Source organism: Aphelocoma coerulescens, chromosome 2 (assembly GCF_041296385.1).
Source record: "Aphelocoma coerulescens isolate FSJ_1873_10779 chromosome 2, UR_Acoe_1.0, whole genome shotgun sequence".
NCBI classification, from domain to species: Eukaryota; Metazoa; Chordata; class Aves; order Passeriformes; family Corvidae; genus Aphelocoma; species Aphelocoma coerulescens.
Genome location: NC_091015.1, coordinates 79,104,450 through 79,124,663, shown reverse-complemented (window position 1 = coordinate 79,124,663; position 20,214 = coordinate 79,104,450). Strand labels below are relative to the sequence as shown.

Genomic DNA, 20,214 nt, shown 5'->3' with positions numbered 1-20,214 from the left:
TTTAGTATTTATTGAGCTCTAAGGAAAAAATATATACTTTTTATAATAGTGGACATTGTACGTGAGTCATGGGATCATTCCTTTGTGTTTTAACTATTCCTGTTGTTTACACTGCTTTGACAAAATCCAACAAAGCTTCTGACAGCGTGCCAAGAGAGATTTAATGAGTATTGCAACGTAAACGGAACTGGTGAAGCACAGAAGGTGCAGCTGTAAGAGCACAGCAGCTCTGAAGCTGGACCACAGTGCCAGCTCTCCAGTCAGCTCTCTCCCTTGGTGACGATGAGCACATCCCTAGCCAGGAGTAAGAACAGGGCAAGGGGACACCAACACAACACTAAAGTCATCCCAGCCTACAACTGGGCTCGACTTCCTAAGCCAGGTGTGGTTAGCAAGTATTTTCCTTCCATAGCTTGTAGGATTTCAATGATAAAGCATTTGTCAAGCTATGTTTTTGTACAGAAGTGGGCATGTTTTGGCAAAATACCTTAAAAAGGCATCAGGCAAGGGAAAATATATTTGTAGGTATCTTTCAATCAGGTACAACTGATACGCACATAATTAACACTAACTGAGCATGCACTCACATGTGTGTTACAAGCAAAGGAAACATAAAGACTTGTCCAAAACAGGGAACAAGCATCTAAAATGCCATGACTGTGTTGGGTTTGAGGAGTAAGTGGTAATACCTCTGCCAGCTTTGCACTCCTATTAACAAGCTAGATAGTGTTACGCAGACTTTTGGACTGTAGCAGCAGAGGCATTCTTACCTTGCTTCTAATAAGTAATGCATAAATACTGTATGATAAGCTGATCAGTAATTTCAAGTAAGAATAATTTATCCTTGACTGAGAAAGTCAGCTGTCTTACCCTCTGCAGTATGGACTGGGGACAGAGTGAAATTACAGAGCCCCATTACTTTTTTTCCCCCCCTTCATGGTCCTCTCTGTAGAGTGTACCTGAAGGTTACTACTGCTCCTCTGCAGACAGAAGTAGGGAAGGGAGAGAGAATCTGAGTGGTAACCTTGAGAAAAAAAGTTGGAGCAGATGGCATGAATTGGGACTGCAGTAGTGTTCTATCTGCCACCAAAAGTTAACAACAGAATTTTCAGGCATTAATGGAGAAGTAATCTCCTTCATACTTTGGAGGGAATAAGACATTTCACGTTCCTGTGACTGCCTGCCAATATGACAGCATGTACCATCTACAGCTGTATTCTTGTTGGAAACAATGCTAAAGAACTTCACTGGAAAGGTATTTTGGAATAAATGATTATGCATTGAGAGAGTTCTCTTATTTTTTTATAAACATGGTGAAAACATAGATTTAAATAGTAAAAATGTTACTGATGGAGTTGTCCCTCTATAAAATCAGGGCTATGCTATTTATAAGTATGTTTATTTTCCTTCCTAGCATACATTCTCAGATCTTGAAATGGTATGCAGTGCTTGTTCCAGTAATTAAGCTGTTTTAGACAAGGATTTTACATGTAGTGTTTTAGCAACTAAGTTTCTTACAGTATAAAACTGGCAGCCCTTCCAAGCCTGTGCCATCCAGGAGTGTGACGTGTTACTACATTTCTGTGAGCTCATTGGAAGCCTAAAGAGCAATCAAACCCTTCTTCCCCTGCAGTTTCACCATTAACTTAAGTGCACTTAATTATCCAGTTGTGAATGTGAAGATTTCAAATACAGAATCGAATGTATATTACCTATTAGAATAATTAAATTCAATTTTAATAAAATGCTCACTAAAAACAATTTACATTGCAACACTTATACACCTAACAAGGGGAGAATTGTTACTGTATTTGCTTTTTATCTGAAATGGAGAAGGGGGCTACATTTGCAGTCTCAGGAACACACTATTTTATTCTGTACACTGTATTGTCCATATGAAATACATTACTAGACATCTCAGTCTAACTGTACAAAATGGTAAAATACACTTTAAATGGCAGTGGGGAATGGGAGTTTGTTCTAAATTAGACATTTTAATAATGAATGAACAACACAGAAGAACATAAACAAAGATGAATTTTGTGAAGCAAGAAAAATAAGCGGTTTTCAAAGGCAACAGTGCCATGGAACTAGTTTTGAGCTTCTGTTTCTCTACTCAAAAAACCCCACAACAATTCACTGAAATAAAAGGAAACTTTTTTTTTTTTCTGTATGCCATTAAATAGCTTTGCACTGCTTAATTTTTCTGCAGATTTCTAATAGAAATAAACCTCAAGCACAGCAAGGACTTGAGCAGAACCTGATCAAAAATTTTGCTTGCTTTTTTTATTAATCTGTGGTCTTAAAAGTGTTCAACATTCTACAGATTTAAGAATAACCAATAAAATGCTATACTGAGTGTTCCACTTTTTCTAGGCAAAGCTTGTTGCCACTTTAGGACTTACAGCACTTGAGTTACTATTCCAGTTAGGTTCCTTTTCTTCTGCCAAAATTCATGATCCTTGTGAAAAAGGGAAATCTTTCATAAATTGATGTGGAGCTTTCTGCTAATAGCTGCACCTCAACAAATTAAAGGACATGGTGGTGAAAAAACATTTGAAAGCTCCCAAGCCTCAGTAATTCAAGTCTTACATTCTGCTATTCTGATTAGTTAATTGCAAAAGTAGGACAAGACTGGTTATTAACTCTTGGAAACTGAAGGAAGAACTAGTGAAATTTTTATGTCACCTCCTGAAATGTCAAGGGATGCTCTTCAAGGAAGCCACACAATGCAGCCTATGATATCCATCTCTGGTTTTAATACTTAAAATAAAATACGTATTTAGTCATTTAATTCAGATGCTGTATATTTTTAAATACAACAGGATCAATACAAACTTAGTAACTGGGTGAGGGGTTCTAAATCTAACACATTTTTTGTGGTCAGTGAGAGACAAGGTCAGCAGCAGAATAATGTATCTGGTTACAGGTAATTTAATGTAGTTTTATTGCTGAAATAGGGCAGGATCTATTCCATCACATGGGACGTACAAGCAAACAGATTTCAAGACTACCTTACATACTATTATAAATCACAGCCATTCATCTTAGAACACGTGACCCATTAGAAAATCGTACTTTGGTTGCCAAAAACTGAGTCTCTCAGGCATTTCTTTTGCTGAACAGACAAGCTCAGACATGTGCAGTGAGTTTATGCCTCTGTATGTGGCACTGTAGGATGCTGAAGATGGTCCAGTGTTGCTTCAGGATCAGAGGCTTCTCTTGGCTATGTGTTTCCTGGACTCTCAATGACCAATTTTTCTGTGGAGTACAGCTGGCCAATTGTAACCTGAAATCAAACCAAAATATCAGAAAGCTGAAACCGGAAAGTAAACAGGTTATAATTTAGGCTGCACAAAAAATCCCAAGAACTGAATAGCCCATATATTAAGCTTTTCCATAATTACATTTTTCTTTCTAGAAACATTTCTTTTTGTAAATAATACACTTGTCTAGACCTTAAGAAAAATAACCAATACATAAAATACTTGCATATATAAAATCTTGAAATAATGACATTGAGGAATACCCTTTAAAGTCTCAAAAATTAAGTTACTACAGAGAAAAAGCAAGCAGGCTCTATGTTTAGAAAAATTAAAAGATGAATATAATGAAAAATAAAAAGATGGATAGAATCAGCAGATATTTCTTATGCTTTTTGGGTGGAGAGCCTAGATATAAATTGCATGGCATGGAATTATTTTCCAGTTCCTTTGGAATCCTAATTTAATTTGCCTTACGAATGGTGAAAACAGTTCAACAGTTGTTAGTTCAGCAGTAGCATTTTACACACACTGGAACTACCTCTTGTTCACAACATGGTATTCAGACCTCCTATATTTGTGCTTTCTAGTGCAACGAGGAAATGAAAAATTACAAAAATGCAACATTGATGCTTTGATTCCTCTTGTTCTTTAGCACTTTCTAGTCTGCCCTATAACATCAGTAAATTGTGGCTGGATGTGCAGCTGGCGGTCGTCACACACAGCTCTTGGCTTAGCAGCTGAGATAGGGAAGGAAGAAGTTTCATGCAAGTAGGGTAATGAAAGCAGAAGACAACATTTATTTTTAAAAGTATGGATTTTGGAGTCTACTTTTTAATATCTGTTATGCCCTTTCTTGCCCCACTTTCTCCTTCAGGCCTGGGTACACAGTAGCTCTGTGTCCTTTTCACAAAAAAAAAGGTTCATACATTGAAGTGTTGAATTAGGACAAAAAAGGCTAGAGGCTTAATTACACTAAGCATGGTATATTTAGTAGAATTTAAAACTATGCAAATTAAGCCTAACAGCAAGTCAGACTCTCAAAGTAGTAAAAAATTAGGGAAAGAATGTTTTTGGCATTTTCTGTTTACCATTTTTTGTGAGGAAAAAATCCTGGCCACTCTTGAATAAAAATTTCTCATCTATGCTAACACTCACATAAAATGTGAATAATATTGCCTTTTAGGAAATGAACTATTTCATCTTGATAAACAGCCTTGTCTGAAACTTGTAACACATTGATTTTAATCTTGAAATATTTATTACAAGGGAGCACTTATGAAGCTGTTCGTAAAGGAACAGAAGTTTTCCTTGCCAGCAAACATTCCCTTCTTTTGGCACTCCGAGCTAAGTTTGTAACAGCATATGAACAACTCTGATTATTTTTGAAGTTACTTATGAAATATGTTGCATACAGAATATTTAAAACAAAGGCCATACACAACTGTGGCATGTGTTACCAACAGAAATTTTAAGCTGTCAACAAGTGTTACTTGTCAAAGAGAACTTGCTGCTCTGGGTTATGTGGCAGGCTATACACTTTAGTTGCTGCCTTACCACAAACCATGCTGTAGTACTTAATTTTTGTATACTGTGTTTTGGAGCCCAAAGAATCTTTAATCCTTTCCCACACAGTAGAGCAAATTTAATGGGAGGCTCAGAGGGATTATAAAAATGCTGAAACCTGAATTGCATTTTTTTTTTCTCCCCCAACTGGGGAGATAGATGAGACTGAGTACGTGACTTCTCAGTCAATCATATTCAGCCGGGGCAGATGACTTTGCAGGAGGAAGGTACGAGCTGCTGTTTGCTGTCCCTGTGCCAACAGATGATGTTATCTACTGCTGCACCTCTTGACTCGAATGCAATAAAAGCACAGATTTATGTGTGAGTGGCTTCCTTAGCAAACCACAGGCGTACAGGCATTTCACAAGTGCAGAGCCACCAGTGCTGTGCTGTTAGCCTTTGCTGAGCTGCTGCAGCTTGCCTGCTCTGCTGCCTCCCTTCCAGAACCTATGCTATGGCATTGTAAGCTGAACTTTGAAACATAAGCATTTTTTCTTAAGCCATTAGCCTTGAATTTCTTAAGTTATGATCAAGACTTTCCCATGTGTTTGAGACAAAACAAACAGACCTTCCATTTATAGCTGTTGAAAAATTCCCATCTATAAACATCCCCTGCCTCAGCAGGAGGACTGCACCAGTATTTACACACTGACACTCATTAACCCTCCGAAACACAACAGCCTTCTTACAGTGTCCTCACCACGCCGAGTCTAAAGAAAGCACTTCAGCAGCAAGTACTCACTGTAGATCATTCTCCCAAATTAGAGACTTAAGTGGCTACCTATTGTGCTCTTTTTTCATCATGCATGTTTGTAGCTTATACACCACATTTACTCTTCTGGTAGGTGGCTGGAAGCCAGTGCATAGGTCAGTGCCAGGCGATTTTCATTGACCACAGGAAACTTTTGGGGAAAAAGGTGCTATGATTTGCTCAGCAAATTGGTTACCCAAAATTTTATTGACCTCTTGCAGTAACATATTGCAATTAAATTCCCCTGGAAAGAATGTGCAATAAAGAACCACTTGGTCATCAGGGGAAGACATAAAAGAATAGAAGTATAAAAGTTGCTTTTTAGGTCCTTCTGAATTATTTGATGTTTAAATTCTGCCTGCAAAACTACGTACTTTGGTTCTGACAGGTCCAGCCCTCAAAACCTGACAATTTGTCCTTGTTCAAAGATTTAGTACAGGTCTATATGGTCAGCTGTTTCTTGTGAACTTGAAAACCTTACTATTGCCTTCTGTCTGAATCCAGGAGAAGGCTTAGGGCTTCAGAATGGGGTTTATCAGCACATATAAGTGAGACAACAAATGCAGAAAAAGAAATCACTGAAGAGTAAGCACTGGTCCATCCTTTAACCCAACCATTCTCTGGTTATTAGGTGTTTGTGTGTTCATATGGAAACAGTACCAATCCTTTGCATTGCTGGCAGGAAGCAATCAAAGGAATAAGCCACTTCATGGAATCTTTCATTGTTATTGGGGGAAAAAAAGCAAGCAGGAGAGGTTTTCCCTATATAACAGAGCATCAGAGATGTGTAAGAAGAGGTGCAGTAAGAGCTAAATTGTAGAATTAAGTAAGAAAAATTACAGAAGCAAAATCTGAATGTTCTGCAGACACTGAAAGAATATGCTGTTACCCTAAAACTTCAAAAAATCCAGTCACATTGAGAACTCTGAACTCTGTCCTCTCCAAAGGTCTCTGTATGGCCAGTGCCTGACTCTCAGGGACACCTGTGGCTAGTGAGCAGGTTATGTGTGGCTTCCATGCCAAGCCATGTGACAAATGCAATTGCAGTGGGACAGTGCTGGCCTATGAGGCAGCCTGAATCCTAGGGGCTGTCTTCCCATCTTGACACAGCTGGTGGAGTAGATCCTGCAGACCCATTGCCACTACTTGCAAAATACTGCTAGATTATCATCTTCAGTTTCTGAAGGTATGTGGCACGTCTTGTGTTTTTTATCCACACAAAGACTTTACTTTGCAGCTCAGAGTTGAGATAGAAGTGACTGCTCATATTTCTGCAGGGCTGAAAATAAGGTGACCAGGTTTAAAATTTTTTTTCAAATTTGCCTCACTCAGAGTACATAGTTCTGCTCTGAAAAGTATGATGGTATCTTTCCTTGACAGCTCTGTATAAATGTCTGTCTTCTTCAATAATCACCACATTTTTTCTTCCTTAGGCTCTGCAGCGCAAAGGTGGCCAGACATCTCTTCTTCCCACGTACTTTACAGAATTGTAATTGTGTGGCATATAACCCATGACCTCTAACAAATCCTGCTGGGCCCTGATGAAGACACTTTTTTCTCACTGTCACTAAATTACTCATCCTTATCATCCTACCAAACATGCCAATCTCCAAACTACTAGCCACTTGCTTGTGTGACGTCTCACTGATAAATTTCAGGGTGAGTGCCCTAAAATTACTCAGGTAAGTAGCTAGGCAGCAGCCTTTCTGCCCTCAAAAGCAAACTAACTATTTTTTTTTTTTCATGCCACTTTTTATTTTTTGATGGCAGACAAAAGTAGGAGTGGCCTAACGGGAGAGGGTGCAACACTCTCACCTTATACGGAATCAACTTACTGGACAAGGCAAGGCCTAAACATATAAAAGTGCCACCACAGCATAACAATATGAAAACGTTGTAAGACAGCAATTTCTTTAGGTCTCAGTTTTAAAAAAAATGATCTCCCAAGAGGGTCATCACTGGAGAAGTAACAATGGTTTCCTGTTTTTCTTGAAGAAATGCTGATCATAACTAAAGTTGATGTATAACAGATAGTTTTACATATAAAACACATTTACATATCTGAAATATATATAGGTTGTTATACACACATGCATAAATATATGAAAAATACCAATCTCTAGAAAATAAACATAGCCTTCTTCTCTCTTTTGTTACAAATTTGCAGGCAAGACATGGTTACCTTATTACAGCCAGGGATCACACATAAACATATACATTTTCATGGTTTTTTATTATGGAGAAAAAGGAAGAAGTCCTGTGTATTAATATATACCATATACACACACACATATACATATATATATTAAATCAGGTTGTTTTTTCCTGTTGCACCTGAAAAGTTTACTGGTGTATTTCATGGGCACACTGCTGAACCTTAACTAGGAAGGAAAATCCCTGATGACACCACAGTCACACTGCATTTACTGCTGCTAATCTGGCCCTCTAACACTATATGAAGAAGTTCCACGGTCATATTTTCTAACACTGTGACTATAAAATCTACCTTAAGTGAATGCTGACAAGAACAGTGTGGATACAAAAATGCTGCTAGCAAGGATTTTCTTGCTATTTTCTAAGTCCGTGAGACTTTTCTCTCTCACAGAAGAGGTAGCAGAGTTCTATAAACAATGAAACACCTGCAACCTTGAGAAGTCTTGTTTATAGTACAGTAGAAAAATATTTTGACAATGGATGTTTTAGGATTTTAGCCAATCACCCCCAAGGGGTGGCTGATCCCTTGTCCAATTAGACTATGAAGAAAAAAGTCTATAAAAGAGTTTGTAAAATAATTAAATAAATCAATCTTGCTGCACAATTCCTGCCTGCTGGATCTTCTCTCCTCCTCCCTACGGCTGTGGGACCCGGTGATATACCCTAGGGCATTTTAATAGAACAGAAATGTACAAGAATAATGGTTACTTGTAGGAGCTGGCAACAGTCTTATAAGTTGTTTACCTAGAGTCCTTCCTGTTGGATGATGCCAACCAGTTTGCAATCCTATTGCAAATTTAAGTGAAGAGGTTCTTGTTTTCAAGAAGCATTACCTTTTCTCTCCCATTCCCAAAACTGGGTATGCTAAACACAGCACACTTCATAATAAATATTTTTCATATTTACTAAGGTCAGTTTAATGTTTTTTGTTTGTTTTTAAAAGAATATGGCTAAAATTTTTGAAATTATTTTTACTGCAAAAAATAAACACTCTGCTGTGGTACACAGTAATTAATACAACTCAAATGAAACCAAAACCTCATCAATAACTTCAGTTCCTTGCCAAATCTTTGTGTTGGTATTAAATGCTGCAGCAGCAGCCTTATTTATTTTTACTCAGGAAAGAATGTTGAAAAACTGCATTTGGCTTCTTAAACACATAGGTTATTCCAGTTCTTCAGAGCTGGAATCAATGTGGAAAAAAATTATTTTGGAGACATTTCCCTTATTTTAATTGATTCCATTTGTCTACACAGAATGGGAAAGGAAGTGAAGGAAAGCACAGAGCTGAGAAGTTTGAACTATTGTGTATTTTACTTCTGCCTGTGCTTCGCAAATGCTGTTTTCTTTGTTTCTTTGTGCCACAAAGCTTTTGCTACATGAAGCTTTTGAAAAGGCAAGAAATACTAATTTATTGCTACCCTTTGTCTGGATATCACTACATATGAAGGTGTGAAGTAAAGTTAGACAGCTAATAGGCAAGAACGTATTTGAAAGCTATTTCTCTTAATAATGATAAATTATGTAATTTTGTTAGAACCATAAGCACTTTATCTTGAACATCTTCCTTTGGCCTATCAGAAGCAGGATGATGTATTTATTTAACACTCTCATTAATTTATTCTGTGGGTTTCCCTGAAGAGATACTTTTCAGTGAGAAGAGCAGAGAATCTTATCTATTCCAGCAATGATTTACACATAAAATACTGTAAGCATATATATTAATGTGTATTTTGTATATGGTGATCCAAAAGAGCAAGGGATTCTTCTTTCTAAACGCTTACTATTTCTCAGTTAAGAGAGCCCCTTTTTGTTAAAATTACACAAACATGCTACTGTCCTTAGAGACAACATGGGCATGACAGACATGGCCTTTGCTCCAAATAGCTACACTTGATGTAGCTTGAAGTAACAAGGGTCCTCAACAGAGAAAGGAAAATGTTGGGAATCTTTCAAGCCCCTTCCAACCTGGGTTGTTCTATGATTCTGTGAAAGCCAAGTGGACCAGATGATGTGGTCCTTCAGTAAAGTCACACAGTTTCACTCCTCTCGTTTCCTGCAAGCCGCTCAGCCTAAAGATAAAAAAGAGCGTGACAAGCAAAATGACATCTCAAAAGCATGCAGGGCCCAAGAGCAGAGGGCTGCAAAGGGGAAGAATAATCCCTCTGCTATTGCAAAGGTTACCTTACAAAGGTGTCACGCAGTGGGCTGCAGGAAAACAAGCAGTGACTGATTTTGGGCTTAAACAGCCAGGTGAAGGTTTGAAACAACACACATCCAAAGAAGAAGCAGGTCTGCAGAAGTAATGCTCTGACTGGGCGTGATCTTTTCATGCTTTCAGCATCCAGGCAATCTCCAGGCTCCCACCTCTCCTCCCTCCCTATTTGTTACCTGCTAATGTTATTTCAGCATCTTGCTTTTTCTCTCGTATTTGCATAGAAAGCCTCAACCTTCATAGAGCAGCTCAAACTCTTCAAAAAGCCAAACACAGAAGAAGCAGGTCTTCTAAAGAGTCAATCCCATGTGGGTAAAGGGGAAAAACTTAATATCTTTTCTCAACATAGCATGCAGAAGAGAAAAATCACTCAGTTAAGATGCTGAATGTGGCAAGGAAAGGAATAGAAAACATTATTACTTGAAAATATAGAGACAAAGATCTGGATAACATTGTGCTGAGTGTGGTATAACAGGTAGTCTAGTAATGCTGAGACATTTGGTATGTAAATACCCAGACCATTCACAGAGGACCCTATGTTTTGCAGCAACTACATAAGCAGAATTCATCAATGCCAATGTGAGTGCCTGCCTTACTTTTGTCAGTAGTATAATACAACAGCCACTGTCACAAAAAACACATTCTGCACTAGGTCCACGAAAGTACTGTAATGTTTGTGTATTGCAGATACACTAACTCCACAATACATACAAAAACTAAATTGTCATTATAAAAGGAAAATATTTCACTCTTCAGTGTCTTCTTGGATCACTACTTCTAAGAGACTTTTGGAGTGGAACACTGAAGAAAATGTAGTCATTATAGACAGGCATAAGCAGATATTAAATATGCTTACTGAGTAGTGTGATCAAGTAATTCTGTGGCCCTAGTAAACCTTCATACTGTGAACTACTGCGGTACTAAAATGAGCTGCCACAACATTATGACAACAATCATAATTAAAAGACAACCTTTCACAACATTTGTATTTAAAGTCAGATGGCAGAAATGCAATGTGCTGAAAGAACCAACTTTAGTCTTATTTCTCATGTAAACTGGGGAACTTGGCTGCTGGGGAGAGCTGCAAAACAGTCACACAATGACGTATATGGCATGTTTGTAGATCAATGTCTTTCAGAAAATTACTCATCCACCTGTGCCCCCTTTCCTTTTTTTTTTTAGTAATGCCTATCACCTTCTACATTTGTCCTCCCTCCCAGTTCCTGAAAATACCTGATTTTGTCCCAAACCACTGGAACTTAGAGAAAGTTCCAGATAAGCGAACAGTACACGGACTTTCTCTGTTTTTAACTGAGATTTGCTTGTCTAAATGATGATTGTTTAAAGCCTTGAAAAGCTTTGTCTTCACATTTTTAAGTGAACAGTACATAAAGGAAGTGCAAGGGGAAAAGTACATAAAGTATGTGCATTGAGAAATGCTGAACTTCAGGAGGTACGACATTTTAAGACAGCAGGTACCAAGACAGCAAGAACTGAAAAGCAGGACTGGCTGGATGTAGTTCTGGGAAGATGCATACAAGAAAAATGCTGGAGAATACGTTGGAGCTCACACAGATCAAAAGCAGCCCAGGAGTGTGGGAACAGCTAAAGCCACTCATTCTTCAGTGAAGAAAATTCTGTGGCACATGGCAGTGCTGATGGCTCTACAAAATGCATTTGGTTTGGCAGCACGGAAAACCTTGGTCACCACTGCTTTCGAAGCCAGCAGCTGTTCTGATCCCAGCTGGGCCCATGCTCATGTCCATTCAAAGTTCATCCCTGTAATATCTTACACAGCACAGTAGTCACCTGTGCACATTTGCTACACTTTCACTTCAATTTTTCTGAACAAGAAGCTTTCTCGGTATCTGCAGTACCAAAGTGTGAGGCTGCACGAACACCTGCAGTAATAACTCCACGAGACAAATGGATAACAAGTACACCAACATGTATTATGCTTGAGGACTCTCCTGTGGGAGCTACCTCTCTCTGCAGCATCCTGCCCAATATTTTATAAAGTATATACAGGTAGCAGAAGTACAGAGATGTATAATTACTCTCACAGCTCAGATCTTTGATTACTCACTTAAACAAAAGAATTATCTGTAACTAGCAGGAAAACGGCATCAATTAAGTCAGTTGGCACAATCACCTATTACAGAAATATGCATCAATTATTTTCCCTTTCAAGTGTAACACACTGTGTACATTTGGTAAGGGAATACCATATTAACTAAATAAACTTGGATTTGTTTTCTTTATTTATTCTGATCTTATCCAAAACACCAAACATAAAGGGGAAAAGTTCAGGTGACTCAGAACTGTAATATTGTTTAACCTAGCAATTTAACTTTTCTGTTTTGTTAATGTCCTTTGAGCCAGAAGAATGTTTTTAAAAAAAGCCTTTTAATCTGCTACTGAAGCTTGTTTAGGGACATGAAAGACAGAGTGACCCACTGAATTTTGGATGTGAATGGATGTTAGCCATAGTTTAATTATCTGGTGGTGGTATGTCTGCTTCAAGATTCCAAAATGTCCTTACCAAAATTCTTGGTGCTGGTTACAGGATGGTACCAGGTACACTGCATTTTGTAAAACTGACAGGTACTTCATTACCATTTAAAGTAACAAGACATTTTTTGTTTCAGGAAAAAAAAAGTAAATTCTGTAACATATACAATTTTCCAAGACGCAAGAGACAGAAAATTCATGTTTCCCTGTCCTCCGAGAAGGCTATAGCCAAGGATTAAAATTAATTTTATATGAGGAACAATTTACTTTAAGGTTCCAGTACATCTCTTCCTCCACATTGATGTTACCTTATATACACCTCAGATGTGATTACAGGCTGGGCTTTTCTCTGTGCCCATTCAAATTACAAAATTAAATTTGAAAGAGCAGGAGTTACAAATTGAATTTATCTTTAGAAAATATAGCTGTATTTACGAAGATAAATTTTGTATTGGATGTCTTTGATTCAATCTGTCACCCAGAAAGAAGCACCCCATTGAGGCAAATAATTCCATGTCAAGTCTGTACTGCAATGTTTAGGAGATCTTTAAGTGTATCAGGACAGGAATAAATTCTTATTTTTCTTCATTAAAAAGACTTCTTTTTTTTGGCAAAATTCTTACAGATTACTAAACTACAGTCATCTGTTCCTGACAAAATCATAAGGATAATGTCCTTGTTTATCTTACTTCTGTGATGGAGGATATCCAAAGATTTCTTTTTTCTTGCTCAGCCATCATTCTTGGTTTACTATCTCCAAACCTCCAAGCTTCAGAGAGCATTTTTCTTTTCCTCCTCTCTTTTGGAAGAGTTCCAGTGAAAGCCATACAAAAAACCCCATTGCCTGGACTGTCTACAGTCTTTAAAAACCTGAGTAGGAAGCCAATGAGAAGAAAGGACATTAATTTTTTAGGACTGAGGATGGATTTGTTGAATTTCAGTCAATGTTTGGGCCTGTAAGTTCTCACTTGCTACCATTGTGCCAGGGACACCCTGAAATCACTTCTCAGGTCCAGCTCAGTTTCCAAACCGACACCCCAGTCAAAAAACATGACTTTGATCTACTTTATTAAGCAACCTCTGCGGAGCCATAACTGCAAACACAGCGAACCACTCTGTTCCTCTTGAAGTTACTGCAGGTAAGGGTGAGTAGAATTCTGACTTCTTACAGCTTCTCCCCTGGGGCAGGAATTGCTACCCTTGCCTCTCAGTGCCAAGGCAAACATCCCCTGCAGCACCATACCAAGCTGAAGCCAAGCCCTTGTGCTCGAACATGCCCAAGTTGAGGTGGGTGTCCTGCCATCACACTGCTCTTCAGCCAGACAGCTCACACTCAGCCAGTTCCACACACAAATGGGTTAACTTCCCAGTGCTCCTCCACCCAGCCCTTTTTACAAACAGTAAGAAGAAATAATGAGGGAGAAAATAATTATTTGCAAACCCTGCAGCTTTTGAGCAGGAGATATCTGTGTTTGTGTGGATATAGGATATAGCTTACATTAACTTGTTTAATTGGACTAAACTAAAGCAGCATTTTTTTCTTTTTTTGGCTAAGATAAATTACTGGGTTTAGCACAGCTGGTAAGAGCTAATTCTGTACAAAGAGTTCTTTTCAGTAGTGTGGGTGGCAAAACACTTTCAGCAACTGGCCTAATTAGTTCTTCCTTCTTTGCAATAGCACAGGACAGTTCAAAGAAGAAAAAAAAGAGATTGTAATGGAAGATGTGGTCATAAAATCATCCTGTTTGCTCTTCTGGTTTTGCCAGTCCTCCCTTATTTAATGTCACACTAAGCAGAAGCTTGCCCTAGTATTTTGCAGCACAGATAATAATTAGGAGTGGGAGGTTAGCGCTTATTCCAAACACAGGCAGGGAGCAATGTCTGTTCCTCTGCACATGTCAAAGTAGAGCATTCCTCACCCAAAACACCCCGGCCAAATCCAAGCAGCAGAGTGATGGATGCACCGCTGAGGGCTTTCCCCTCAGCAGAGCTCCCATTCGGCTCCTGGGTGGCTTGTTTAGCATGGACTGGGAAGCCCGAGCTGCCAATGAGTTCCACCCCCCAGCACACCCTCTCTGACACGGATCATTTAAGTGACAAAAGACAACGCGGGTGCCAAGTGTGATCATTTCAGCTTCAGTGATCCCGGCATACAGCCCACCAGCTGCAGTGCAATAACCCACTGCCCCAAACAAGCACTAACTTGAGCACACAGACACCTTCCTTTCCATATGAGCTGGCCAAAAGCACAGGCTCTTCCACCAGAATACACACCGACGTGCAAACGCTCCGCAGCTGTCAGCAAGATACAGCTCCTACCAGATAAAAACTGGGCTTGGCGAGATCCACTTGACCTGCTGAATGTCACTGAGATAAAGGGTAAAAGGCCAGGAAGGGCACAGATGTTTGAATTTACCTTCATTATAGGCCATCTAGGAAACTTTTTTTCTAGCTCTGTTGCTTTGAATAATGACTCTGGAGCTGTGCTTGAGTGAGTTACAAATCTATTAAAAAAACAATCCAAATTGTTAAAAGCCATTACCAATGTTTCTTTTTCTCCTAACTAGACTGAATAAAGGCAGAATTATGAAAAACTTCTGTTAGGAAAAACTGAATGTGAAGGGGAAAAACAAATTAAAAGTGAAGAGTGTTTTATGAAGACAAACAAAATGACCAACTAATGAGGAAAGTCTCCAGATAGCTTAAAGAAAAACACAGCGATGAAACTAAAAAATAACAGTGTTTACCTGTATCTACAGTTCCTGTTTTGTTTTTTTTTAAAATTATTTTTATATTTGCCCATTTGTTTCTGTTGGCAGCAAATAGAAGACAGAGGGCTACTCCTATAGATAACATTAGTCAGACTGATTAAAAACAAGAACTAATAAAACTTCTTAGAACTGCTCGCTGCTCATTTACAGTTTGAACAGTCTGATACTGAGAATAATATTTTCGAATACACGCTTCTCCATAACAGTTGTTAGAAAGTTTATGGAATTTTCAGTCAATGCAAAGTTTTTGGTGAATCTTGAAAAGACTATTTAAAAACATCTTGGGGGAAAGGGAGGGAAAGGAGGCAGTTACAGGGAATAGATTGAATCTAGGAATTTGCCAGTGAAGAAGCCCATCTGATATAATTTCTAATACAACACTTTCCTCTTTCCATTTTTGTGTATAAAAACATTGGACAAAAAAGACTGACTATAAACAGAAAACAATGAAGCTACTGCACACAAGCTATTATGTAAAAAGGAGATCCGTCCTTTATATTTCAGTATTAATCATCTCAGAGTTTTAACAAAAGGAGAGCAAGACTAACTGGTAAGAGATTCAAAATGATTCTTTAATGTATATAATGTATTACGTCCTTTAACAAACATATGCATCCAAAAACTATTTTGCTCATTCTATCCCAGCTTGTTTATTTTGCTATTCAAAAATACTGTGTAAAAACCTTACATATATGCCTGTGTACAAAAGAAACCCCCCTCTGGGAAAAACCACAGAAAAGTGAGCCAGTAGATGGCATTGTGGCACTTCAAAAGACATTCCAGAAAATTCCACTTAAAAAACATGCAAGCCTAAGTGCTGTGTTTAACCACTTACTGCTTAACCAATGCAGTATTTTACTCCTGCTCAGTGCTCCACATGCACAACCAAATAAAAAAAACCACACGATGTAACCCCACTGTCACACTAGCCCTGAAACAAATCTTGTCTGCTCTGGTTCTGAAATCCAATTAGCTGCATATGCTAGATTTACAATCCCGGTCTTGAAAAGATGATCATTATTTGATGATAAATGTCTCATGAGCCACAACCATCATAGGTATACCAGAATAGACGTGATTAGTTGGAAAATATTCACTAAAATGGAATCATATACAAGATCTTACAATCAATGCAGATTATACTATTTCCTGCCATGCTGCAACTTCTGTGGATTAGATACCCCTTAAAAGTAAATTTCTTAAGTATTTTCTGAATATTCCCACTTTTTTTCAATTAAACTGCTGATACGCCCTCACAGCTAGAGATGAGAAGACTGTAGCAACCCACCAGTTTCTCATGCAACACAGCAGTTCTCTATTGCTCAAACCACACAAATTTGAAATAATTTTGCAGAACTCAACATACAGAAGAACTTGTAAGTTTAAGAATTATATTCCATATACAGGCAAACTTATTTAAACTGAAGCTAGACTTGCAATTATCAGTATTTTATCTGCAAGCTACTTTATAGATAAACCTGCTTTACCATGATCATCTCTGAGCAGGGGGCTGGAGCAGAGACTTCTGGAGGTCTCTTCCAGTCCCAGGCATTCTGTGAGGCTTATATATCAACGCCCCTCATGACATTAGTTCTTAAGAAAAGGTCTATGGTATTAATTTTGTTAGGAAGTTCTAAAAATCCTCGTATCAGAAGGAAAAACTTTCAGGATAGTGTAAATCAATCTGACTACCTTAAGGACCCTAATAAATTCAATAGCATACTCTAAGTGTCCAGTTGCATATAGTCCTTTTTTTTTTTGTGTCACTTCTAGAGTAAACTAAAGCAGTTTAGTTTTCCTGATGGAAAAATTTCAACTTCAGGTCTCCACTGCCTGATAGTGTAATATTTGGATTAAGAAACAAAGAAGCAATGAAAACTTCATCGACAAATTAGTAGATCAAATATTTTTTCAAATTTAGTATCTACAACAACATCATCCTCACTTGAACAATGCTGGGGTTTATACGTGAGAACTCCCTTTTTTGATTATAAATTGGTTTTAAAAACACTGAGGGATACAAGAAAAATGCTTTTCATCCCCTGTGAAATTACAAGCATTACTGTGAATGTTTAGGTATTAAAAATTGATGTCTCCTTTGTGGAATAGAGGTGGTCGGGCTTGGCTGGAGCACCCAGGAGAAGAAGGAAAACAGTCCCTTCGTCTTATCAATTCTTTCAGCACGATCCCATCCTTGGAGGTAGATGACAAGTGTCACAAACCCAAAAGCATTTCAAAGAGAATAGAATGGTGTAGGGGAGAACATAAGCACTCATAACTGGATCAATTTAAGGATCCACCTTTTCCAGTATTTTGTCCCCACCATAGTCCACAGGCATTTCTTCAAGGCAAGGGAGCATGAATATGACACACATGCATACATCCTTCTGCTGAAATGCCTCCTCTGCTTCTAGGGACAACAACTTTTTGGCAACTTCAGGGCCGTGTAACGATAACACCATTTTAACAGACTTGATGAATTTGTATTATCCCCATTTGAACTCATCTACATGCTGGCCTCCCCAGCATGCTGTGGCAAGGAGTTCTACCACATAAATGTGCATTTGGCACTTCTTTTGAACTCTCAAGCTTGGTGGTTGATCATTTTGCTTTGACCTTGTGGAACATTCAAAACAGTAAAAAAAAAAGTCACTCTACTTCTATTTTCCTCAAAAATGTTTTTCTTCTGTGGGAGTTTTCAAGTGGTATATTCCTCATACCCAGGTACCAGGAAGGAGCATAACTCAAAGAAAGTACTCAACCAGCTAACATCCATGTGGTCAGCAGCAGATGAAACAGGATAATAGCAGACACCATTTCTGAACAGGCTGGAAGTGCACCCATCTGACAGCAGAAGTAGAAAAAGGTGACCTGATTGACTGCTCTTACTATTATTAAAGCAGAATCATTCAGAGTGCTCAGCTGTGTCTAGTGACCATGCTCTGGGTCACCAAAGTCTATTGTATTGGAGTGGACCCTCGGAGTAAATAGTGTGACCTTGTGTGGTGAACTCCAGAGTATGGTGGCTCACAGGCAAAGAAAAGCATCCTTCACCACCTTATTTATGATGCGTGTTTGGTCTTGTATCCCGTGAGGCTTGGTGGTGGGGACTGACAGAACCAGCAAGAAGAGATACTGGGCCATCCCATAGTTTTGCCTTCTGGGAAACCTACCTGCAACTTAAAATTGTTACAGGCCTTTCTTGCCTGCATTGAACTGTGATTTGCAGGGGACACCACTTACATGTCAGAGAGAAAAACAATTTGGTCATTTTCTTGTGTTCATCAGTTACCCTCTGCTAACATGAGAATGCTTGATGATGAAAGCAGACTGACCCAAGACAGACACTTTTTGTGGAAAGATTTCCTCGTAGCTGAATCCACAGAATGTGATTTCCTTCCAAGCCCATCCAAGTGCTTGAACTTTTTGTCCTTTGGCATACTCATAAATATTAGTTCTTCTCATGCAGCCAGTACTTTAACAGAATCAGAGCTGGAGCATATATGCAAAAGGATTCGTACTCTGATCATGACAGGTGGCATTTTCTCAACCCATTCAGTGGCTCCTGATGCTGTGCTCAGCCACATCTAAACAAATCATGCTGTGTCTAGTATCTGTTTTAGAGTATGGCAAATACAGCTAATCCCAAAGACAAGAGATTTTCTGAAGGTAACTATTGTTTCTAAAGTCCACGTTATAAACAACTACAAATTTTGAAACTTTAAAATGGGCTTGGTGCTGATGCACCAGAGCAGAGGCCACTGTTTAACCCAGTGCCAGTCAGTGGGGATTTTCTCAGATGCTAAAGAAATGGCGACAACTGTGGTTATGTCAGAGGCTTTCATTGCTCCTTCAGACCAAAATTAAAGTCAGAAAAAAACTCAACCATGCCTGCTCTTACTTGCACAGACATAAGGAGGATCTGTACTAGACTTCTCGCTAACATAGTCTCTGAAGTTTTCCACTGCTTGTAGGACTGATAACTATTTGTGAAAGAGCAACTTTCTAAACCATGCACACAGATACAGCCATGGAGCATCTGGACCAGGCAGGGAGCTCAGGCTTACCATTCCCTCAGGCTGGAGGCATCCCAATTACAACATCTGTCCAGAAGGAGAAACAGATGGCCAACTTCTCCAGACTTTTCTGCCTGCCTGACCTGATGTCCTTTACACCAGTCACTTGGGCAGATAAATAATAATAAATAAAATTAATAAGGCTAATTAAAACCCCTGGGCAAATTAAAGAGTTAATTATGTGACAGTACTTCTCAATCCTAAATATTGGGCTAAATCACTGGGGCTCTCTATACACTCACTAAAAAAAGCAGACTGACAGAAAAAGTATTATCCTCAAGATACTACATTTGCTAATTTGCTGTACAATTGCAGGGCTAATTGACAATGTCTTGCCATTTCTGAAAGCAGTTTGACAGATTTTTCCAGGCACTGCAACAACTGCCTACAGCAAATCTATGCGAGGTGCAATAATACTTATTGCTCACAAGTAAAAGAAAAAGCTCTCAACTCAGCAAGAATTGTGTTTCTTAAAATTAAAACGTCTTACAAACTGGTGCATAGGTTTTTCTGTACAAATGAGCATTATAGACTAGTATTTCTCACTTTGTTTCAAGCTCACAGTTCAATCATAATTACATTAAAATACACCAGCAAGGAAAAAATACAAAGTAGAGCTAGCCAATTAGGAATTTCTTTCAGCTGCAAGCATGCATATCAAATTGAACGAATAAGTTAAAATTTTTAATTTTGATTTTTGAGCACTCTTCCCTCCATAAACTCAGTCTTGCACAATTAGTTATAAAGAAGTTCTTCAAGATGACATTTAAACCATTTTTCTAAACCTGGTAGGATTTTACAGTGATATTGTCTGCAGTTGTGCCGGTAGTAACTCCTGAAGCTGCCA

The 20,214-nt window shown here is 38.5% G+C and overlaps 1 protein-coding gene across 2 annotated transcripts in view; it reads right to left on the bottom strand.

The window, feature by feature from the left end:
* Positions 1 to 1,868: 1,868 nt before the first annotated feature.
* LYRM4 (LYR motif containing 4) overlaps positions 1,869 to 20,214 on the bottom strand; it is an 86,469-nt gene continuing 68,123 nt past the window's right edge. For both annotated transcript variants that reach the window (XM_069008183.1, XM_069008182.1), the window contains one exon: positions 1,869 to 3,289. In XM_069008183.1, the coding sequence (XP_068864284.1) occupies positions 3,133 to 3,289 (157 nt within the window). In that variant the 3' untranslated portion in view covers positions 1,869 to 3,132. The remainder of the gene's footprint in view (positions 3,290 to 20,214) is intronic.